This window comes from Vicugna pacos, chromosome 8, assembly GCF_048564905.1.
Source record: "Vicugna pacos chromosome 8, VicPac4, whole genome shotgun sequence".
NCBI lineage: Eukaryota > Metazoa > Chordata > Mammalia > Artiodactyla > Camelidae > Vicugna > Vicugna pacos.
The window spans coordinates 78562708-78586927 of record NC_132994.1 but is presented as its reverse complement, the minus strand read 5'-3'; the positions used below and the strand labels follow the sequence as shown (position 1 = coordinate 78586927).

General features: G+C 57.2%; 1 protein-coding gene across 1 annotated transcript in view; it reads left to right on the top strand.

Annotated features, from left to right (window-relative positions):
• The window catches only part of WDR27 (WD repeat domain 27), a gene marked incomplete at its 5' end in the record, with an annotated part of 181339 nt that overhangs the window by 10920 nt on the left and 146199 nt on the right, over positions 1-24220 (top strand). Inside the window, 14 exon segments of the mRNA XM_072965942.1 lie at positions 96-220; positions 2255-2385; positions 2963-2991; positions 4866-4936; positions 6159-6228; positions 6231-6255; positions 8361-8464; positions 9377-9458; positions 9527-9948; positions 12118-12195; positions 19341-19379; positions 19382-19429; positions 23897-23971; positions 23974-24020. Coding sequence (XP_072822043.1) covers positions 96-220; positions 2255-2385; positions 2963-2991; positions 4866-4936; positions 6159-6228; positions 6231-6255; positions 8361-8464; positions 9377-9458; positions 9527-9948; positions 12118-12195; positions 19341-19379; positions 19382-19429; positions 23897-23971; positions 23974-24020 — 1346 coding nt within the window.

Here is a 24220-nt window from a genome sequence, read left to right as displayed (position 1 = left end):
AGGGTTGTGCCATCAGTGTTCGTGATGTTACTGGAGGGTCGTGCTGTCGCCGAGAGCCTCTGCTGGCCTGACACTAACCGCTGGACTCCCTCCAGGGCTCCTTCCTCGAGGGGCTGTCCTGGGTACCCTTTTGGGAAAGGTGCGGTGTTTAAGGTTTAGTCCCGATGACCGCCTGGCTGCCGTGTGTGCTGGAAGTAAAGTCCTCACGCTGGACACCGAGGTGAGACCCACGCCTGTTGAGCCCCGTGGCCGCAAAGCTGATGGCCGGGCGCTGGGGCCCGCCTGCCTCATTCTCATGGTTTCAACGGGGCTTACTTTTGTGAAGATGTTAGGGGAAACGAGGGAAAACGTTTGTTTATTTTGCAGTTGGGAAGCGTTGTAATCAGATCCTGTTCTTTTATGAGATCATGAGACCCTTGCCTGAAGCCTGGGTCCCAGGGATGACCTTAAACACACTTGTCCGTGAAACGTGTGTCTCCCTGATGGGCGCCTGACTGGCGGTCTCCCCCAGGCCCGGACGGCGCAGTGCTTTTGTTTATCTCTTCTGCTGAAATTCGCTTTCCATCAAAAATTGGACTTTTCTGCCTTAATTTGTAGCTGGGACTAGTTTCAGTGAATGTGTCGCCTTGTCCAGGTTCTGCAATTTTTAAACCTTGTGTGTGACTGTGGAGTGGGTACTGTCACCTGTCTGAGTGGCCCAGGCGTCAGGGTTTGGAGGGGCCGTGGTCTCAGAGTTCAGGCTCCGTTTGAGACGTACTTTGGAGGCGGGCGTCCCAGGCTGGTGTCGCGGCGTGTCTCCCGTCTGCCAGACGGACGCGGCGTGTCTCCCGTCTGCCATACGGACACGGCTGACAAGCTGTTTGCCTGCGAGGCACTTTCCTGCCGTGTCCACTTCAGTGAGTCTAGGTTAGGAAGGATGTTAGGTGCAGAATCTTAACTGATGACTAACTGGCGCTGTGCTGGGCAGTTTGGGTACAGAGTGTACATTCTGCCTTCAGACTTTTTTTGCCCAAATTGTGAAATTGAGGTGCATGTGTAAGAAGAGGTTAAGGTGGTCCGTGAGGTCCTGCGGTGGGATCATGGGCTGGGAGGGGCTGGGAGCCTTCCGCAGAGAGGTGTTGGGGTTAGGTGAAAGGTTCTGTGCAGACAGACAGCTTTTGATAGTTAACTGGATTAGCACTGGGTCACCCCTCAAACCTAAAGAACTCACCACCTTCATGTCCGGGGAAAAACCAGAGCAAACACGAGGCGGACGCGTCCCACCGCAGTGTTGGAAGGAAGACAGAAAAGGGAAGGTCCTGTGTGGGCTCCCAGCCTCACTCAAGTCTGTGACGATGAAAGCGGGCCAGCGGCTTGTTCCCGGCTGGTGGGTGGCCTGTGCGGCAGGTGGGCCGTACGTGCCGGGAGGTCCACCGGGAAGGTCATTTAATGGGCCCATGAGGACGGGGTGACTTCACGTACTCTTAACAGGAGGCACAGGCGGACAGCTGTGCAGCGTGTTCTGAAAGGCTCTAAGTGAATCCTGAACCCCTTTTGATGAGGGCACTTTTTAACTGTATGAAATATAGTCATAACATGTTGAAAGGAAACCAAGTATTTTTCAGGATGAAAATAGACTTGTTTTGTTTCACAGAAATTGGAGGGAGTAGAAACGTGTTATGTTCGTAACACTCCTGCTCCCACACGCTTACAATCTTGCCTTTTATTTTCAATTACCTTATTTTTAAAAAATAAGATGATACCAGATTATTTATTTAGTAAAAAAATTTGTTTTGGTTGCTGTTAAGGGAGGTGCTGGGGTTGAGCCCAGGACTCCGCGCGTGCTCCGCCTGCGCTCCACTGCGGAGCTGCACCTGCTCCCCCGACTGTGCCCGAGGACGGGCAGGGTGCGCTCAGCGTCCCACACAGGGTGCGGCGGCTTCATGTTCCCTCGTGAAAGGGGTGCTGTGTCTTGTCAGTAGCGGGTGCTGAAGGGGATGTCTGGAGGGAGGGGCAGGCGCGCGGAGCGGGGCCCCTCTGCAAGCAGGCGGCAGCGGCTGTGGATTGTGGGCTTGGCCTGGGTCAGGTCCGGTCCCCTGACATCGCCCAGGCTCAGGCCCTGGATTTTAGCTTCGGGTTGACATGCAGATTGTTTCAGATTTGGAACAGGGGATCGTGTAAAAGTAGAATTGTATTAAAAGAGACTATTTTCTGTGAGATTCACACACTGCTTAGTACTAATGATCACCAGAACGTTCAGTGACCCATCTTCCTTCACCGTGTCTCCCAGAGCCGGTCCAAACTGGCTGCGCTGGAGGGGCACCGGGGCCCAGGGACCGCGGGCGAGTTTTGTCCTTGGCAGACACACCGCATCATCTCCGTGTCCGAAGACCGAAGCTTCAGGGCGTGAGAATGGGTGCTAGACCGTCGAAGACCCCACAGAGCTGCCGACGGCGCTGGGACCCAGCGTGCCGGCCTCGGGCTTGTGTTCGCTCCTCGTAGATGCCGGTGCCCCTCCCGAGCCGGCTGGGTGTCGGCCTGCCCCGGAGCCTGGTGTTTGGGTGGGGTGGGGGCCCGCGGGTGGGGTCGGGGCGCTCGCGACACCCTCTGGAGACCCAGCGTTCCCAGCAGGCCTGAGCCAGGGGCGGGACCCTCCTCCTGGAAGCCCCCTCCTTGGGGGGCCTGAATTCACCTCCGCGGTGTGTCCTAGGGGCCCAGCAGAACAGCCATCTCCCAGGGTCGGAAGACTCAGCCAGAACTAAATCGGGCTTAAGACGAAATTGACTGAAAGTGCAAGCTCATCTTTGTGGTTATCGCTTCGCTGCTGGGCTGAGGGTGTTGTAGGTAGTAACGGAAGGAAGGCTGAGGGTAGTTAACGGGCATCTGCAGGAGAGAGGTTGTAAAAACACTTCTGTCGTCCCAGTGAAATTTCTGCCTGGTGAAAGCGACCTGGAACGGGTCGTGTCCCCTGCTCTGGACCCAGCTCCACCCTCTGTCACCTGCGGCTGGCAGGTGAGCCGCTCTGTGCCCGCCGTTTCCCGTCTGTGAAACAGAAGCAGTGGCCCCATCGCCGCAGGGCTTGTGAGGGTTAGAGTTGGGGTTTGGAAAGCGGGAGGGCGGGGTGCAGATGGCGGCCCCTCCACAGCTGCCCCGGGGGCGGTGACGGCCTGCCGCGAGCATCTCCAGCCTCGGCTCGTCCAGAGTCTCTCAAACCCCTTGGTGGTTGTTTCTGGAAATGTTTCTTCCTGTGCGCAGGATTCTGATCTCTTCTGTTGTGTTTCTATACTTTCACCGTTCATGTACTTACTTTCTGCTTTGGACGACCATGCACACACACTCATCTGCAACTGGGTAGGAGTGTCGGCCCAAGCTGTAGCAGTAATGACGGCATTTCTACCTCTTCTGGAGAGCGGGAGCATCCAAAGGTGTGGGGCCAGCGTGTGGATCGCTGGCGCACAGCTCATCAGTGCCAACAGGGAGCTTGGAGCTTTTGCGTGTTCTCTGTCCACAGGCTCTGGGTAACCGGGTTCCCCTAGTGCGTTTATTACTCTGTGAACTGAAGCTGTGACGGAGGGGTCTGCGTGTCACTTGTGAACAGCTGCTTCATCCCATCTGTGTGTTGAGACACTTCACTTAACAGTTAATCTTCTCGAAGTGCTTACTTAAAATCAAGCCTATGCTTGGAGTCGGAGCCTGTTTCAGAAAATGGGAAGAGTGTGGTGGCGAGCCCTAAGGAAAGTGCGGCCCCCCTCTGCTGTCCCGCAGAAAGCAGGCTGGGCGCTGAGGCCTCTGCCCGGTGGACCCGGTGGGTGCGGGAGGGGAGGGGCCGCCCTGACCGAGCCGGGCGGCAGAAATGGTGTTCTCAGGGAATTGCTTACTTTGCTCAAACTGTCCTGTCGGTGAAAGGATGTAGTCACAGGGGGGCTGAGCACCGGGCAGCGTGGGGCAGGTCTCCATGGGGCCCACGCCGTCGTGGGGTGGCGCATCCCCCAGCGTCTGTCGTCACGTGAGCTCCATTTGGGGTCCCCGCCAAGCTCCTTGAGGACTGGGGTCCCTGTGCTCCTGGGCACCTGTGTGCTCCAGAGGGCGTGGAGGAGGGGGGCAGAGCTTCGACACGAGGCAGCTCTTGGTGGAAATAACGTGCAAATACAGCATAAAGGGTGTGCAGAGACCCCGGGACCCAGCAGCACTCCTGTCACCTTCTCCAGAGTCAGCATTCTCCCTGAGACGGCCTGTCCACGCGTAGAACATGACGTCTTAACAACCTGAATGCACTTCTGGGTCCCACGGACAGAGCGTGCTTCTTGGGGTTACGTTGGAAGCCCTCCCCTGAGGTAATTACGTGGCGTTTGTCTGGTGGCCCGGGAAGCTGGCGCACAGCTGACGGTGGTGCCGTCGCAGTTTATTTGGGACACGCGGTGCTTCAGACGCTCAGTTACCTCAGTTCGCCCTTTAATTTCTTGACAGTTTAGATTCAGAATAAATTTTGAATGGAATGACATCCTAGGCAGCAAGTAAGAAAAAACACATTCATTTAACTGCTGTTTTCACCACTAACCCCGTAACTTCACTGTTCCCTCTGCTGAGAACCGTGCTGTGGGTGCTCTGTGCCTGGTGGGGCCAGTGACTCGGAGGGGCTGGGGCGCCCGCACCGGGCTCCCGGGGGCAGAGGGGGCTCTGTCAGGCGCTCCGGACGGAGACTGTCTCCCCACGCGCAGCTCCCACATGGTTTTCCAAGCTCGCCTTCACGCGCAGCTTCTGCTTCCTGCTGGAGAACTTCACTTGGAGTAGCTCAGACGTGACTGAAAGAAGAAAAACTGATCATTCTGGGTTAGAACTGCATCAGGTCCTTTTAGGGCTAAACACTTGAGTGTTCTGTCCGACAGCCTCCCCGCTGCTCGGTCTCTTCCTGGACCAGCGCAGCCGACAGCCGGTCACCGGCTGTGCGGACGGCCAGGTGAGGGCCGCAGCGTTCGGGGCCAGTCTGGACACCTGCGCGGTGTGCGCCCTGAGTCAAGAGGACTTTGTGCTCTTTGCTGCGGCCGTGTCCCCGGGGCCTCGCCTGCAGAGAAGCTGGGTCCTCTGTGAAAGCTCGTCCAACCACTACTGTCAGCTTTCTGTATTTTGAGACATTTGAAGATACTCGATCTTTTTCAAAACTCAGGTCTTAGGTGAGCGGTTTAGGTGTACGTCACGCCGCACGGGCACTGTTCTGTTCCGTAAGAGTTGCTGTGGATGTAGTCTGGGAGGGGCGTTGTGTCAGGACGTGGCCCGGGTCAGCCTCCTGTGGGCCACCTCCCCTCCCGTGCTGAGCCCCTCCGACGCTGAGCACGTCACCTGTGACGCTTCTGTCACCGCACGTGGGGTTTCCCCACAGGGAGCAGCAGGGTCCCCCTGCCGAGCTCAGTTCTGACCCCACCTGCCAGAGGTGGCCGAGGGCCCAGGGCACCCACTCGTCCAGCGCCAGCCGCAGGACGGAGGTCCACAGGTCCCCAGGTCACCCAGCCAGAGGTTCCTGCGACCTCGTCCTCAGGTGAGCGGCCAGATGGAGAGCGAGGCCTGGGGGTCCCCAGCGTGGGGGCCTCTGTTCCCACCGCCCTCCCGGGGAGGGTGTGTCCACCTCCTGGCAGCTCCCGAGCTGGCCCTTCGGGGTTTAACGGAGACCTCGCTGCTCCGGCGGGACGGATGAGGTCACTGGTGATTTCACTGACCCCACCCTCAAGTGACCCAGGCTTTCCAGCGTCACCTCGTTAACAGAACGTCCCTCTCATCAGGGAATTCCAAGGGTTCTCGGAGCTGTGCCAGGAACATGCCCGGGACCACGTCTGCCCTTACTGTGAGTTCCGGTATCACGGGCACGCCTGAAAGCTGAGGTAGTTCTCCTTTTGACCAAGTTGACCGCTGTTACGCGTGGTGGGCTTGTCGCCTGTGCACGTGGTGGTGTGCGTGGAGCCTGGGCCGGGGCCCTGGGCACGAGGGTTTGGTGGAAGACTGTGGCTTGGGGCTGCCTGCACTCTCACCGGTGACCCGAGGGTGAGGGGACGCGGAAATGATGGGGGCGCTGAGGGAGGGACAGGCTGCAGGCCGCCCGGACTCGTCTCCGGCCCCCTTTTCTGCGGCCTCTGCTTTTCCACCCGGGCCACGTGGTGGGGATGTGTCCATGGGTCTCACTTCTGCAGCTTTGGATCTTCAGTTTGGTTGAAGGACACCACTATCGCTGTGTGACACACGTGGACCTGAGGAGGGAGACAAGAGCGTCTCCAGCAGGAGGGCTGGGTCCCAGCCTCACAGCCAGCCGGGTGACACCGCAGACCCTCCTGGAGCAGCAGGGCAGGGGGAGAGGAGGCAGGCAGCTCGGGTCCTGGGACCAGGCAGGTCTCCCCAGAGGGGCTGGCAGGGGCGGGTGAAGTTTGTCCTGGTGAACTGGGTGCCCTGTTCCCGGCCTGGCCTCCTGGGTGGTGTCACGGCCAGGGCCCCGGGGCCAAGGGTCTGCACGCTGAGCCTGCAGGCCAGCCCCACCCATCCCCTCTGCCGCAGCCCCTCCCTCCCCACGTGCCCTGGCATCACCTCCCGCCCCCGAAGGCGCTGGCACTGCTGGAGAAAGCATTGGCTGTACTTTTTAATCCAGCCAGTGACCCTCTTTCCTGCCGAATGCAGGCCCTTCACGTTCCCGTTACAGCAAATGTGTCTGCTCTGCCGCCTCCAACTTCTCATCATTGGCTTTGCTTCTTTTAGTTCAGTTTGTGGCCTTTTGCTAAATGGCTTTAAGCTCTTTCTTTTTAAAGTAGGCCAGAGTGGCCTTTCTCCAGTAGGCCTGTTTTTCCTCATGCTTCTGCGTTGGCTTTCATCATTTCTCGTGTAAATACCCAGTTACCACGAAGTAAACCTGGAGCCCCCTGCGGGATTCGCAGTTAAGCTCCCAGCAGACGGCTCTTCCTCAGCCGCCTCTGCGGGCCTTGGCTGGGAACTCCGGCCCTCTTCCTCCCGGGCCCCGTGATGCAGGGCCTCACTTTTGTTTCTGACCTGGCACTTCACGTAGTGCACAGGCCTAAGCGTCTCTCCTGATTTGTGATCTGAGTTACTCTGGCAACGAGTGCTTCCTCCAGCGTGCCAGCTGTCACCTTGACCCCGACCCGTCACTTCAGTGTCACGTCTCAGATTGTTGGCAATTCTGTCCTGGAAGAGAGTCGGCCTCCCTGCACAGCGGGGCGGAACGGGGAGGAAGGGCCGAAGCAGCACTTCCCGCCCTGAGTCTGGCGCCCGTGCTGAGCTGTGAGTGCCCTGGCTTGGCCCCGCGGGGAGAGCCTTCCTAGAGCCATCAGAGTAAACGCGAGGTCCTTTTGTCTGTTGGAGGAGGAATAAGCATTCCTAGGGTCGCACATTTAAGTCTTAAGGCTGATAATCTTGGCCAATTGTTTTTAGTTTATTTAATCAAAGAAATGGGATTTTTTTCATTTTCTTCACCCAAATCAAGTCAGGTCTTGACCTCTGTAACAGGGCAAAGGGTAAATGTCATCATAACTCATTTTAAACCTTTCCATGTACCATACGTTTACGCTTGACCCCGAAAGAATTTTATATGCTCTGTGTTTGATAGAAATATTTAAAGTATTCGGTAGCGTAAGGAAGCCACTGCGTAACTCTGATTAAACGAGTGTGCTGGGATTGCTTTCCCGTCTGCCTTGCACATGGCGCGGAGAGCTCTGGCAGCGACTGAAGGCCGGCCTCCGGTCCTGCTGGACTGGGAGGCCTGAGGAGGCTGCTGGCACAGCAGCAGCCCTGCCGTGCCTGCTGCGCCAGGCGGCTGGGCTTCTGCACGGGCACCCCTGCCTGTCTGCGCCGCAGGGGCACGGGAGAGACGCTGGCCTGTGCTGGCGCTGACCAGAGGGCCTCGGGGACCTCCCCACGGCTGGTGTTGGGACGAGACCTGGGAACAGCCCGGGGAGCGGGGGATGGGGGGCGGGGCTGCCAAGGCCGGTGTTTGGCTTCGTGTCCTGGTGGTGACCTGGGAGGCCCTCTGAGTCTGGGTCTGGTGTACCCAGGACGGGATGTGCGGGTGGTTTATTAGCATCTGGTTTGTTGACTGAAAAACAGAAGAAAGAGCAGATGTGTGCCTGCCCGGCTGGGCCTCAGAACACACAGGCTGGGTTGGCCAGTCTGTGGCCATCTGAGTGCTTGTCTTCGCGGGATGGGGGCGCCCGGGGCTCCCTGGCGGGTGTGGTGATCAGAGCCCGTGGCTGCAGCTCTGGCAGAGGAGGCTCGAAGGCGCCCGAGGTCACGGCCACCGGCCCCTCCCACGTGGAGGACTGGGGACGCTCTGCCCTGAAACTGAGGCTGGGGAGGAAGACCCTTCAGTGTTTTCTCTTTTTCTTACAAATCAGAGTTTGTTCTGAGAAGGCCCACTGCGTGTGGATCAGGAGTGCGACCGGCCTGTTCATAGTTAACTTGGCGAGCTTTGACCTGGAAGCTGTTCTACGTTCCAAAGGTAGGACCTCAGTTCAGACAACCTTTGGTATAAATTTCTCGTAACTGTAATGTGTGTGTGTTGTTGGGGGGGTGACAGTTTTAGTGGGGAAAGCCTGTCATTTGAATTTGGGGACAGGATCACTGATCCCCAGCGAGCGCGGCACTCAGCAGGTCCCCGTCACCTCTGCACTGCCCTGCCCTTGTCTTGTCTGCTGTCTCTTGGTGTGCGGGCTCTGGACCACTCCCTCCACCCCCAGCACTCCTGGGTCTTGGCCACATTGCAGACTCAAGTCAGCTCTGTCCGTGTTCCGCTGGGGCCTTGGCGAGGTGCTCGGATGCCTCCCCTCATCAGGTTGAGTGGACATGTCTCCTTGCCGTCCTTGTGTCCATCTTCAGGCTCTGTCACCGCTGGCCGCTGAGTGCGAGAGTGGTGACCGACCCCTTCCCTGTTCCCTGAGTGCACAGCGGCCGTGGCCGCTCCTGAAGGGCCTGCCTGCTCCCCTGTGCTCCCGAAGGGCTCCCAACTGCTCTGGGGTGGAGCCAGACTCTCTGCGTGGCCCGGGCCACACCTCCCCTCCCTGGGAGCCACTCCTTCTTTGTCATCTGTCTGCTTATGTGACTTCCAGCCCCTGCTGGCTTCTGCACCTGACGCCCACTCCTCCTGCCGGCTCAGCTGCGACCCTCCGGTCTGTCCTTTAAGGTCCAGCTGAGCGTCTCCCGGTTTCAGGTTGTGTCCTCTCACCAGCACCTTCCTGTCACGTTGTGTGTCTGTGTCTGTGGGCTTGCCCCGGGGTTCCTCCTCCACAGGACCATGACCTGCTACCCTGTCCTGATGTCCCAGCGCCCGGGCACTCGGGGACCAGGCAGGGAGTGCTGTGTTCCCATGCTCACCCCTTACACACTGACGTCTCTCTCTCTGCTGGAAACAAAGACTTCAGGAGCCTCAGGGTCTGAGTGGCTGGGTCGTGCACTGTGGCAAGTGGTGCCCATGGTCGTGAGGACAGTCGGGAACCGTCTGCACGTGGACTCGCCATGCGTGTCCCTCTGGACCTGGGTTTCCCCGGCCCTCCCCCCACGGCAGTGCAGTGACCGGCTTCCTCAGTGAGGTCTTGGCGTGGGGGCTCAGTGACTTGCGGGGTCCCTGCGGCCATGGCTCCACCAGCAGGAGCTCTGAGCAGCGCTGCGGCACCCGGCGGCCTGTCTCTTGTTCCTGGTCGGCCATGGTCAAGGCACGTGTGCTTGTCCCACAGGCCCTCTGCTTGCTCACGTCCCTGTTTGGGAAGAAGGTCGCCCTGGTGGAGATCGACCCCACCGCCCTGCTGAGGTCTCAGCGGCGCCGCGACGTGGGCAGGACTCTCTCGGTGCTGCCGAGGTACCGTCCCCCGCGGAGGTTCCCTCCGGAGAACCCAGATTCCTCTTCTCTGAGGAAGGGGAGTACAGTTGAGTCGACCCGGCTGTCCCAGCCCTGCTCGAGGCAATTCCTGCACCACTTGCTCCCGCCTTGTTCATAACTAACGCCTCCTAGTTTATCTTCACATGAAACGTCATTTTATTTCAGGACAGACTGTTGATTCTAAAACATCACTTTTATTAAAAATATAGCTTCGTTTCTTAGAAGGGTAAGAGTAAGCTGGATGGTTTTCCTCACGTCCTCGCCGCGTGTCCACATCTGCATGGAGGAGCCGCTGCCATGTCCGCAGCCTGCAGCTCGGCTCTGCTGGGTCAGCGCTGCGTTCTCGCTGCAGCTCCCGCGTCTCACCCACCTCTCTGCTGCATCCTGGTCACGTGGAGGAGAGACGCACTGAGCAGGCGAGCGGGAGGCCGCCCGGTGAGAGTGACGCACTTGGACCCAGACGGGCACGGCCGCCCCTCGTCCGAGCTGCCGGCGTGTGGGTCGGCCCTGCTGCCTCCCGGGTCCCCGCGGGTGGAAGTGAAGGTTCAGCGCATCTTCCTTCGCCCGTCTTGTCTGCCTCTCGCATGTTTCCACACGGTGTTTGTGGTGGGGAGGGCGCCGATGTTTCTTCCCCTGAACTGGGTAGGATTCACAGGAGTTGAAAACACTGGGAAATCCTGGTGGGGTCTCTGGGGCTTGCTGTCCTCCTCACCCACTTCCCCGTTGTTGTCTCTGCCCCTTCCTGGTTGAGGCTCTGGCCGTGTTGTATCTCGAGGTATCTTGTCCTGACACGCCACATCCCGTCACGTGTGAAGTGTCACGCACAGATCCATTCCCTTGGCAAGTTAGCGAGGACGTTTTTGTGCGAGTGTGCACACTGTACATGCGTCACAACTAAATGGTAGTCAGATTTTAGGACAAAAGCTCCAGTACGGACAGTCGTATAAACAATAAGGGTTATTACAGAGATTAGGGTTTCTCTGAGTCCAGGGAGTGGTGAAATCTTAAAGCACTGACTTTTTGTGACACTTTTATATGTTATTTAGAAAATATTTATGTAGAAAATGAGTGAAAATGACTAATTCGTAGTCATACTGTAATCTCAAAATTTGCATCTCTTTTACTTACAGAAGCATAATAGAAATAATGAAAAAGTTATGTGTGATGAAGGCCGGTTATTTTTAATACTTAATGTGTTAAAACAACATGCAGCTATGCACTTATGAACTTGATTCTGGTAATTTGAGCTCTTTCTCATGGTCAGATGCTCTAGCCCGTCGCTAAGCTTATTACCTCATCCTGAAGGCATCTCCCCGTCGGCCTGATTTTCCGGAGAAGGCTTCTCCCCTCCCTGCCGCTCAGGCGGAGAGGTTGCCCGGTTTCCGCTGGGGGGTCTGTGGGGCCCCAGTGCCCTGCGAGGTGGGGCTGGGGCTCAGCTTACCAGGTTGGAAATAGTTCCAGAAACAGAACTGCATTTCTTTGCTTAAAAAATTTTTTTAGAATTACTCAATAGCATGTATTTATTCCTTTTTCAAAAGTATTTTATAATATTGTAAAGAATATTCATATTGAATATCAAGTATTAAATGTACATAAAAATAAGTAATTCAGGCAGAATTTTACTTTGTCTGAAAGCATTTTTGAGATTTGTCAGCATTGTTGGTAAGCTCGTGAGGGATCAGAGTTGTAATCACTCAGCAGTGCTGTGAAGAACGTACCGTATGTTAAAAGCAGAGAAGCTTCGCTGCCAGCAAGATGCGCTGATCAAACCACGTCTGGTGGCTGGTCGCTCGTCTCTGTCACATGAGAAGTGAAAGCATGAAGGAGGCGTTTGAGGGGGTCCCAGATCCTTGCTGCGCTTGTCCGTGGAGGGCTCGTCGGTCACCGGCCCTTGGAGTGACCTGCCTCGTGGACCCGCTTCCACCACCACCACCTTCCCTGAGGCCGGTGGCACCACCTCGAGGGCTCCCGGCCAGCGCTGCCAGAGAGAGCTGGCGTCTTAGTCCCTGAGCATCTGAAACACACAGTGTCAGACACAGTGCGGTCCAGGACCATTTAGGAGCGAGGAAAACGCTCTTGTTGTTTTCCTGCGCTTTGAACGGCCTTGGCTTGACCTGTTTGCTGTACAGCTGGTTAGGCGTCAGGTCTGAAACCTCCTAAATCCATAGGTCGTGAGCTCTTCGCACTGGGGTGAACTGCGCTGTTTTTAGGACCCTGTGTCCGTAAGGCAGCAGCAACATTAAAGATTCGCTGCTGCTTTTATTTGCATTCTTACCTAGCTGCTCGGAGCGCCGTGAAGGACCACCCCCTGGTTTTCCACAGTCAGGTCCGGTCGTCCGGGTACGGGCCGCCCCGTGGTGAGTGGGCCAGCCTGGGGGGCGGGGGGCCCCGGGGGCTCGGGGCAAATGCGTGAGGGGCGGCGCCGACGGTGGGGAGGCCGGGCCCAGCACGTCGTGGTTGCACAAGTGGCAGCAGCTGATGCAGCGCCCATTGAGTGCTTACTGTGTACCCGGCCTGGGATCGGCCTTTGGTCCTGGACCGATGATAGTGGCAGTGACAGCCCCGTGAGTGAGGGGAAGGGTGGGGCCCAGGGCCAGGACAGAGGTCGGGCCGCATGGCCCTCTGGGAGCGCGGCCCTGCTCTGACCCTGAGTGTGAAGATACAGCACGTTTGGGGGCCTCAGGTGAGCAGGGTGGGGGCGGGCCCAGAGACGGGGAGGGAACCCGCGTGACGGCTGAGAAGTTTCGGTGCAACAGCCTTGAGTCCCTGCTGCTTCAGGATCCTGCGTTTCTCCGAGGTGGATTTGGCTTCTCTGTGTAAATGCAGACGTGTCCACCCTCCTCCACCCTGGGTTCTGACCCTTTATTCTTAACACAGGGACCAAAACAGCCTTCCTAGTGGGAGCCCCGTGGGGACCCCTCAGAGCACACGCTGGGGTCCTTGGTAGCTCTCCAGGCCTCTGCCTGGTTGGTCCCCACCCGTCCCCGCACCCCACCTCTTCCTGCCCTACACTTGCCCATGCCCCCGCCCCCAGCCCTGCGCTGCACCCCCCTCCCAACCCCTGCCTCCCTGAGGCTGCCCGGGGCTCCTGCAGTGGCCCGCCTCTGCTCCGGGAGTCCAGGCCCCCAGCCCTACTCGCTCGCTATACAGTTTCACAGCCCCCCCGCCCTTTCCTGCTTTACTCTTTCTCTTCGGCCTGACCACTAGCGAGTGTGGTTTTATCCGTTCTGTAAACCCCTGGGCCTGACCAGCAGCAGTGGCACCTCAGAACCCTCTGACAAAGCACTTAGGGGTTTGTGGCTGGATGGATCAGCGGGCGGGGATGGGAGACGGATGGGTTCTGGACTCACGCCCCAGTAAAACCACACCCTGGCCCACGCCCTGCGCTGTGGGACGGCTCGTTGGTAATGAAGCCTGCCATGTTCACTGTTGACTCTGAGGATCCACTGTGTTAGGGTGAGTCCTGCGTGGGGGCCCCCGTGGGAGCCGAGGGGGAGGAGGCCGGCCCCCAGCAGCAGCCCAGGAAGAGTGCAGGGTGATGGTTCAGGATTTACGTGGGCTCACCGGGTGGGGGCAGGCAGTGCTGAGACATCTCTGAGGAGTGTGAGGACAGAAGGGGAGGCTGCCCTGGACGGCGCCCGCCTCCCCGCCTGCGTGCCACCTCCTCCTCAGACCCCTGGCTGGTCCCTGCTCAGCTGCGCTTGACCCTGTCCTCTGGGTGGGACGGGCTCACGTCTGTGTCCTCACTGCCTCGCCCGGGTCCGGTCCCCGTCAGCCCTTGGGGACTTCAGATACTACAGCAGTACCGCCCTCCAACGCCCCCCACACAGGCCCAGGGCCGGGCACGCCAGCCCCGTCTCGCTCCCACAGCCCCCGTCCTGGAGCTGAGCCTGGTGCCCTGTGCACCTGGCTGCAGACGTGATCCTCTGAGTGTTTTCCTAGGGGTCCACGGTGTGCAGGTAAATAGCACGTTATTCTCTGGAATTTTAATACCCAAATGTACTTTATGTCCCCAGTTGTGAAACAGCCAATGTGGACATAGAATTGGAGGAATAGCTGTTAAAAACAAAGTTTATTAAACACTCGGTTTGTTGCTAACTTGCGACCAGGAAATGCGTGTGTGTGTGTGTGTGTGTGTGTGTGTGTGTTTACTGCAACATGTAGGTCTCTTAAGCTTAGAACTTTTAATCTTTCGGAGTGACATAGAGTTTTTCTTCCCACAGTGTAACTGTTTTCACCAAAGACTAGTTTCAAGAAGGTAAAAGACCTTCAAATGCAGGAGCAGTGACAGGTGGTATGTACCCTGGCCTGAGCTCTGATGTTCTGGTGCCTGAGTCCGTGTCCGGCCCTTGGGCGGCCTGCAGCGAGGCTGCGTGTGCTTCCCTCCCTTCCCCGTCGGGCCCTCCTCCTGCCCCGTGTAGAACGAGACCAGGTTCAGTTCAGAGGCCAAGGGAGGTTTTATTTGATCAGCGAATGGAGAGGTGCTCCGCTGGGGCTGCATCATCGGGTCTCGTGTGCGGAGGGAGGGCGGGGCCCCGGGCTGGCGCAGTCCCGTTGCTCTGGGCACCTCGGACTGAAGGGCATCTCTGCACGCGGCCCACCAGGCGGGGTGGAGCTCATCCCCTGTGTTGGGTGCGAGGCCTGTGCACACGGCCGCTGCAGACGGGCGAAACCAGACTGAGCACAAAAGAGGTGGTTAGACCTCATCTCCTAGGTTCCGTCCTCCGCTTCCAGGGGGCCCCCTGGGCTTTGTGGTGACCTGGGTCGCAGTGCTGGTGAGGACCCCGCTCCGTGTCCCAGGTTTCTAGCGCAAGGCTGTGAGCCCGACCGGTGGACGACTTGGACGGCTCTGTCCCACAGCGAGGCACTGAGTGCAGGTGGTGTGAGCAGATGTGGGTGGCTTGTCACTGAGGCTCCCAGGCTTCAGAGCAGCGCTTCCTTCTGTGCCGTCTGCTGCGCGCCTGCTGCTTCCTGATGCTCTGACCCTGTGACGTGTGTCCTGCTTGTGCTGTGGGTTCTGGGCTGCGAGGCGGGGGGCTCCTGGGAGCTGGGGTCACACCCCGCTGGTCCCGGCCCGTGGCTGTGGCACCGCCTGGAGGCTGTGGAGCCCTTGCTGCACCTGGACAAGGGGTCCTGCCGGCTGCACCTGCCAGCCTCCTTGCACTGGATTTTCAGCGTCAGTCCTTTCCCCAGCCTCTCCTCGATCTGTTGTAGGAACGGGATGTGATTCTTTTCACGGCAAATGCAAGCTCTTTGTAGACGATCTGAATACTGAGTATTAAGTTAGCCACGCACAAGGAGTGTGAACTGGAAAGTAGAATGTTTTCTTTACTGAGAGCCCTCCCCCCACAGTCATCACGGTGCTCATGCTGGTTCATATTAAACATGAGAAATCCTCGATATTTTGTACTTAAGATGTGCATTTTGGCGTGATGGAATGTAAGTCCACTTTGCAGGGTTATTTCGTGGCTTTTAAGAGAAACTGAAGTGTAGTTGATTTACAAGGCTGTGCTGGTCTCAGGAGTGTGACATGGCGACTTGGGATTTTTGTCGGTTATAGTCCATGTAAAGTGTTATGAAATAGCGGTTGTGCTTCCCTGTGCTTCCCAGCACGCTCTTCTCGCTTATCCATTTTATACACAGCGGTCTATGTCTCTCCCCGCCCCCTCCGCCGCTGGTGACCGCGAGGCTGTTCTCTGTGTGTGTGAGTCTGCTTCTATTTTGTCGTGTGCGTTCGTTCGTCTGCCTTTGTAGCTTCCACGTGCTAGTGACGTCGTACGTGCGTGTCTTTCTCTGACCTGTTTCACTGAGCGTGCTGCCCTCTAGGCCCATCCGCGCTGTTGCGAAGGGCAGGGTTTCGTCCTTCCTCGTGGCTGACACCCCGCTGTGCGCGCGCCTGTGTATCTCGTCTTCCTTACTCTTTCGTCTGTGGGTGGACACTCGGGTCGCTTCCGTGTCTTGGCTGCTGTGCACATCGAGGTGCATGTATCTTTTTGGTTTAGTGTTTCCATTTTCTTCAGATACTTACCCAGCCGTGAAGTTCCCGCAATGTATGGAAGCTCTATTTGTAGCTTTTGAGGCCTCTGCATCCTGTTCTCCACAGCAGCTGCACGGTTTGCATTGCTGCCGGCAGAGTGGGAGGGCTCCCTCTCTTCCACGTCCTCGCCAGCGTTTGTTATGTGCAGTCTTTCCGATGATGGCCTTTCTGACAGGTGTGATACCTCACTGTGGTTTCGATCTGCAATTCTCTGGGAAGTAGTGATGCTGAGCATCTTTTCATGTGCCTGTTAGCCGTCTGTGTGTCTTCTTTGGGAAAATTCTATTCAGGTCTCTGCCTTTTTCTCAGTCAGGTGGTTTGGTGTTTTGGTGTTGAGTCGCTCGAGCTGTTTGTGTGTTTTGGATATTAGCTTGGTGTGAGTCACAGTATCTGCAAGTATTCGCTCCCACTCAGTGAGCTGTCTTCATTTTGTCAGTGCTTCCCTTTCCTGTACGAAAACTGCAAGTTTAGTTGCATCCCAGGTGTTTGTTTTTGCTTTTATTTCTTTTGCCTTAGGGGACAGATGAAGAACAATGGCTACACATTGTGTCTCGTTCTACCTTGCTTTCTTCGAAGAGTTTCGTGGTCTCCAGTCCTACATTTAGATCTTTAATCCAGTTAGTTTGGTTTTGCCTGTGGTGTTCGGGAATGTTCCACTTTCAGTCTGTTGCAGGCCGCTGGCCAGTGTTCCCAGCACCACTTATTGGAGAGACTGTCTTTTCTCCATTGTCTGCCCTTACCTCTTCTGTCATAGATTAATTGACCGTAAGGTGGTGGGTTTATTTCCAGGTTTTCTGTCCTGTTCCATCGGGCTTTTGGGCCAGTAGCGTACTGTTTTGATTTCTGTGACTCTGCAGCATAGTCTGAAGTCAGGAAGGGTGGTTCCTGCTCAAGTTTTCGGAGTAGTTTAAGACGGACAGGATGAGCCCTGTGCACATGTTCGGTGGAATTCCTCCACGAAGCCATCAGTCCTGGGCTTTTGCTTGCTGGGAGGTTTTTGTTTTTTTTAATTACAAATTCAGTTTCACCGCTAGTGATCCGTCTCTTGGGTTTGTCTTCTTCTTCCGTACTCAGTTTTGGAAGGTTGGATGTTTCCAGACGTTTGTCCGTTTCTTCTAGGCTGTGCACTCTGCTGGCATGTAACTGTGCATGGTGTTCGCTGATGATTTTTTGAAATTTCTGTGGCACTGGTTGCGTTTCCCCACTTTCATTTCTTACTTTGTTTGTCTTGATTCTCTCTTTTCTTCGTGGTGAGCCTGGCTAGAGGTTTGTCAATTTTGTATTACCTTTTCAAGAAGACAGCTCTTGTTTCGTTGATTTTTCCGTTCTTTCAGTTTGGCCTCTGTCTTATTTCCTCTCTGACCTTCATTGTTTCCCTTCTTTTGCTGACTTTGGCCGTAGTTTATTCTTCTGCTTCTAATTCCTTTACGTGGAAGCTTGGGTTGTTTATTCGAGATTCTTCTGCTCCCCAAGGGAGGCCTGTGTCACTGTGAACGTCCCTCTAGAACCCACTTTGCTCGTCCCGCAGGTTTGGGAAGCGGGGCTTCGGTGTTTTCTGGTTTCCTTTTTCGTTTGTTCATTGACCCGTTGGTTTCAGTACATGTGCTTTAGTCTCCGTGTGTTTGTGCTTTTCTCGCTTTTCTTCCTGCAACTGAGTTCTAGTTTCGTCAAGCTGTGGTTAGAAAAGTGCTTGATGTAATTTCTGTCGTCTTAGATTTGCTGAGACTGGCTTTGTAGCCTACGGTGTGATCTGTCCTGGAGACCGTCCCAGGTGCGTTTGAAAAGAATGTGTGCTCTGCTGTTACTGGATGGAATGTCCTGTGAGTACCTATTAAGGCCAACTGGCCCAGTGCTCTTTTTAAAACCGGTGTTGCCTCACTGATTTTCTCATCAGTCAGGGAGGAAGCAGTGAGGTGTTGAACCCCCTGACTGTCACTGTATTGGGGTCAGTTTTTCCTTTTGTGTCTGTTAATTTTTGCCTTTGTACTTAGGGGCTCCTGTACTGAGTTCACATGTGTTATCGTGTGTAATAGCGTCTTGCTGACCCCTTTATTATTATATAATGTCCTTCTTTTTTCTGAACAGCTTTGTTTTAAAGTCTGTTTTGTCTTACATGGGTGTTGCTGGCCCTGCTTTCTTGTTGTTTACATTTGCATGAAATATCTCTTCCATCTCCTCGTTTGTCAGCCTGTGTCTTTAGCTCTTACAGTCTTAGCCTCTTATAGGCAGCATGTAGATGGCATTTCATGGTTTTGAATGTAAGAGTATGTGTATGAATATATATTTATATGTATACTTACATGTATATGTGTGTTTCAATAACACATGTATATATATTTGAATTTTATGAAATAAAATTATATATGTAATTAGGGGAGAATCCACCTTACATCTGGTTTTTTTTTAATTTCTAATCTCACTTTGGACTATCTCGATTATTTCCTCTGATCTCCCTTAAAGTAAGGAGTATCCGTGGGAGAGCCCTCTGCCAGCTCAGCAAGCAGCCCGCGGCGTCCCGCCACCAAACCGCCCTGCGCCGTGTTCAGCACTCGGGTGCACCCGTCTAGCCCGAGCCGCGCTTCACTGCATCTGTGAGAGCGTCTCGTTCTGCCCACTGTCCTGCTGTAAGTAGACCTGAAAGTCTTGGTTACTTGAAGTTACAATATCAACCCCGTGGTCGCTAGAATCAGCCCAGCGCGGCCGCGTGTGCGCGTGGCCTCCCGCGCGCCGGCACCAGGCTTGGCTACGAGCCCAGCCTGGCGGCTCCACTGTCTGAGCTCTTCTTCTCGGAGGTGGGCATCATTTCTGGCATCTAGCTCTGCTTACGGGTGAGGCTGTGGCTCCTTCCCCAGGGCAGATCTGTCTGTGCACTCCCCGCCAGCCTCCATGCCTGTTAGACGGGCCATCTGCCCGAAGTATTTCACGTGGGTTTCAAGGCTGTTGTTGTTTACCGCTGTGCTGAATTCCTTGTTTGTCACATAGTTCTCTAGCTGACGAGTTTTTGGAGCAATTTTGGGAAAGCAGATTTCTAGTGTTACCAGTAAGTGCCTTGGTGACACTAAGTATGCTTGCTCACTGAGCGTGTGGTTATGAACGTACGATCCTCAAGTCTGAATGTTATGGGGGACGTCTGTAACTTATTTCCAGTCTGTTGCTGGAGGCAGGTGCTCAGGGCTTCGGAGAGGCCCTGGGCTCGGGGTCAGACCCCAGCGCTGCCCGTTGGCTGGCCCCGCTCTTGGGCTCCCCTCCATGAAAGGCATGGGGGTGTGACGTCAGGGGCCACGCAGGCCTGGCGCCCAGGGGGCCCTGAGTGCCCGGGGTCAGGAGTTGAGGAAACGCTGTCACCTGTCTCAGATTTCCTCACCACCGGAGAAAACGAACCCCAGGCTGACTGCACGTTACCTGGTGCAACTGTGGCTCCTGTGAGTTATGCTTTATAAGGAGTTTCTCTTCTTTTTCAAGCAGGAGGTAGACAGCGGCTGGCCTGTGGCTTAGCCTACCACTGTCCCTGCTCTTTGATGCTGACCTCATGGGGACGCCTGCTGTTTTTTCAGGTAAAATGTAGCATTTGAGTTAACGTGGATTTGGGGGTGGGTCTTGTCAGCGGACCACCTGCGCTTGCCAGATGCAGCACTCCAGACGCCCAGGTCTGCGCAGAGGGGCTTGTCCAGGTCGCCTCCCTGAGGGCGGGGCCGCGGCTCCAAGGGAGGATGGCCTGTGGTGCGGGGAGCCGGTCGCAGGGGCAGCCGTGGGACCGGGTTGTGTGCAGGCGTGTCTGGCTCACGTGCCTCTGCGGGCTCATGTCACCTGGAGGCGCGCGGTCGGCCCGGTGATGGCGGGAGCTCGCCCCTCAGACAGCGGCGCCGGCCCCGTTTAGGGCCAGCGGCTCTGCCCGTGTTAGCTGGCCCGAGCCCAGGCTACCCGCTGACTCCACATTCCTGCGGAACCACGTAGGCCCCGTGGGTGCCGCAACCCTGTGTCAGAGGCACTGTCTGTAGCGGGGTCGACGAGCCGAAGAGCAAGCGAGGCGGCGCGGCCGGTGAGGTCGGGGCGTGGGCGCTCCCCTTGCCTGCTGGCCTGCGGGCGGGCTCGGGGCTCTCTGTCGCTCACCCCTGCCCGCAGCCCCGGTCGAGGTTTCAGAGTGGGCTTTTCAGTCCCGTGGGCACAGGTTCAGTCCTCCGCTGGTCCTGTTGTTAACAGCTAAGTCCTCTTTTGTTCCCTTCGAGACAAGAATGGAATAGAACCAAGTCTTGAACTCGGGAATGAAGTGCTGAGATTTGACAGAGGCGATGCCACTGGGCTCCGCTAAGCCTGCCAGCGAGCGTTGCTGTGAGGCCGAGCCGCCGGCGCGCCTGTGGCGGGGCTCTGCGGTCGGGAGGGCTCTTCTCGCGTCCGGGGGAGTGAAGCCGGATCTGCCAGACACGTGGCGGAAACATGTCCTGTAGGTTAGTGGGGTTTGTACACGGACGGCTTATGAACATAACAAGGTGAAGACGTGTGTAAGCAAGGAAGTCTGAGGTCAGGCGGCGAGGCCAGCGGGGTTGCTGTTCTGGTTTTGTGGCTCGGACACGGCCCTGGGCAGGAACCTCGAGACCTCGCCCTGCTTGTTCATGAGGCTCCTGGTGTCACTTGCTTCAAACTTACACCTGGTAGGTATTTTAACAACAAACACACAAAAAAGAAATCTCTCACTAGTCCATGTGTTTTTGTGAACCAGAGAGGAGGGAGAGGGTGGTAGGCCCAGGCTGGTGGGACAGGAACCAAGGCAGCTGCTGGGGGAGGCCGGGCCCTGCCCTCAGGGGCCGCAGTGTCTCGCTTCCAGCCCCCAGCCCACAGGACCCCAGAACACGCTGTGGCTGCTCCAGGCCCGGACCCTGTGCTGGGGCCGCTGCTGGTGAGGCCCCTCGCACACGCACACGGGCAGGTCCCAGGGGCGATCCAGTCTAACTGTGTTGGTGGTGAGCAAGTGTCTGTGGGTTTTGCTGGAAAAAGGGGCTTCTGCTGAATGCAGAGCACGCGGTGGGTGTTCCAAGTCGCCTCTCAGAAAGGCGCACGCTCTCTCTGTCTCGGGGAAGAGAGTCATCGTTACCCACCTAGCTGGCGTGAGTGCGTCACTTTGTCTTACGTGGCTGGTTGGTTAATAATCCAACACTTCAACTTTGGAAGTGTGATTGGTCTCTCAGCACTTACCAGAAGACAGAGAAATGGGTGTTTTTGTTTCCATCATGAACTAAGACAAATGAGAAAAGAAGATTTTGACTGAAGGCAGTGTTAGATGCTAACGTAAGCCCCTCCTGGAGGACTCAGGACCTCTGAGAGCACAGCCGGGCGGTGTGCCCCAGCTGGAAAACCACTGATCAGTCACATTTAATTTAATACCAGTGTCTGTGTGTAGACTTCAGAGCATTTTCCATCAAACGCTGTTGTCCAGCACAGGGCTGTGGTGCCCCATCCCGTCCCTGCTCTGAGTGTGCTGGGCACGTGGCGGGTTGCAGGGACCTGGCTGGTAGGTCTGAGCACGTTCGGGAGGACCACGAGGGCGAGGGGGTCGGAAGATTAAATGAGTTAAGATTTCATTGGATTGTATAAAAATGAATTCTTACAAGAGAATGAAATTCGGCTGAGGACTCTTGCTTCTGGATCTTAAGTTCTTCCCTGTCCGAGCTCTGCCGGGTTAGCCCCTTCCCACGTTCCTCTCTGTGGCGGGCGCCGCACGCCCTGGCTCCCACTCGCCCACCTTCCGTCCTGTCCCTGTGGCTGGAGCTGGAGCTGGAGCCCCGGCCCTGGGGAAGAAGAGGCTCAGGTCGGGCTTCGTGTCCTGTTCATTGTCTCTGGAGCTCGTCCCTGCCACGCACACTTGGGGACACCAGTCATCGCAGGCAGGGGCCCTTCCGAGTGGTTCTGGGGCGAAGACGCACATGTGATGTAGATGGTGAGACGGGACCCGGCTGGGGTCCCTCGTGGGCACGTGGCTCAGCTGGCCCCCGGGGTGGGCACTCACCCCACAGCCACGGGTCTGCACTGGCCTGGAGGTCATGGCACTTCCCGTGTCCAGGGCGGAGCTTGGAGAAGGTGGTCCTCTTGGGGTCCCAGTGTCGTTCGGAGTTGGGGTTTGCCCAGCGCACAAGCAGGAGCGCCAGGCGGGCTCCTCGGGCCCTGGGCCCCTTGGGGGTCTACTCTGCGGTGTTTCCACCTGCTTGGGTGACTAAGCCGCCGGCTGTCCGGGCGCCCAGCGAGGGTGGTGGTTAGTGGTTGGAGGGATGGGAGGGCAAAGGAGGGGTCCCTCTGCCGCGGGTTACAGAAGGAACGTCACCACGTGCGGCCTCGCGGCATCTGGCCTGAAGGCCCGACGGGATGGTGTGCGCGCCCCTCCCTGGGCAGACTCTGCGGGTGGCCGTCGGGTCTGAGGCACGTCTTTGGCAATGACGAGGGGCCGCCCCGATGGCTGCTGGCTAGCTGGGCGGCCCACGGACGCCTGCGGCCGGACTGGCCGAAGTGCTGGTGCCCCGGCTCCCAGAGATGGACACCAGAGGGCAGCAAAGCCATTGCAGACGGTTTTCTGCGCGGGGACTTTGAACCCCAGGAGCTGGGACGTGCACTGTCGGTAAAGCTTTCCCGGTTTCTCCGATTCTCCTGGTGGGTCTCTGACACGTGTGACGTCAAAGGAGTAACAGTTCACAGCACAGAGAGCGTCACCGGTTTCCTCCGGCCCGCAGCTCCCACCACACCCGCCTGGGCACCGCCGAGGTGCAGCTCCCGTGCCCCAGGCTGTCACCTGGGCAGCCCTGCCCTCTTCTGTTTCTCACCATTTCTTGTTGGACCATGGTTTTCATTTCCAAAGCCCAAGAAGGCCTCTCCAGGAAGCTTTCTGTGGGCCCGTCCGCTTCTCAGGGTGGCTGGTGGTGGCAGCGTCTGGGCCGACTTGCGGGGTGGTTCCCGGGGCCGGGCGAGGTTCTGAGATGAGCGTGTGTGCGGGCTCAGAGCCGGAGGGACGGCAGACACCCGGAAGAGCAGGCCTGGTCAGGGGAGGTGGCAGGAGTCGGGGGCCCGGGCAGAAGCCTGGTGTCCTCGCCCGGCCACTCCCTCAGGTCGGAGCTGGCCGGCCGGGCAGCCCAGAGCTGGGCCGACCCCCGCGGACAGGCCGTCGAACTGGCCCGGGGCGTGGTCCTTTCCCTGCTGTGCATCTGCTTATGTCCCTGTGAAAGGAGGGGCTGTGCTGAGTGACGGCGGGCCCGTCGTCTGTGCACTTAGCGGTTCGGACGCCGTGATCGCTGGGCACGGAGACAGGTTACATCACAAGACGCACTTCGTCCGCAAAGCGGGGCTGGGGGTGGAGGTGGCAGGAGACGTCAAGGGGCCACAGCGGCCCAACGAGCAGACAGACCGCAGGGGGCACTTCAGAGCCTCTGCCAGGCGTTCTGGGAAGAAGCGACGGGCAAGGCACCGCTCGGCCCGGTCTCGCGAGATGAACTGTACCTTGTTTCTTCCTCTGTTGACTCACTCGTTAACGCCCTAAACACTCCAGAGGCTCTCGGGGGTGTCTTGCTGTTGGGGTGCTGGGCGCTGCCGACGTTCAGGTGCCTAAAGACGGGCACGTGGGTGCCCTCAGGATTCAGTCCAGAACAGCCGCCTCCATTCCAGGTGAAGCTCTGAAGGTGCGTCACCGCAGTCAGGTCACGTGTGAGCGTGTCCGCTAAACCCTCTGACTTTTCCCTCAACCTTAAAGGAATAACGATTCCTTAGAATGCGTTATTGTGAAGCCCACAGATTTCTGTGTTTTGTTTCTCCTTTGAAAATGTAACTCACAAACGTACATGTGATTTTGAACTTTGTATTTTAAGAACCGCGGGTTTTTGAATCACCTTCAGAAGCCGCATTTGTCCTTTAAATGAGGTGTGAGTCACCTGCTGGGTCGCTGCTCCCGGGCCCCTCAGCTGGGAGGCGCCTGTGCTGGGCGGTTTCCTCCTGGAGGAGCCGGGGCGAGGGCGGGGTCCTTCCTTCCTCTGCTCTGTCCCTGTCAGGTCACGGCGGGGCCGTGAGCACCGTGTGCTGGAGACACGACGGCAGGTGGCTGCTGTCCGCCCCCTCCCAGGACGGGAGCTGAGGGCGTGGTCGGCCCGCAGGACGGAGCTGGCACTGTGTCTGGCAGTGGCGACCCCGCGGAGGCTGCCCGACGTGCATTCAGCATGCTTTTACAGTAGAGTGACAGTCTGTTGTCCTATTAGTGATACTGTCAATGTGACTTGACAGCAGAGGTGATAGTGATGGGTGTTATGTGGAGGATGTACCCCTGGGGAGAAATGCCTGTTTCCGTGGACTTACAGGAGGGCGTGTGGAATCGGGGG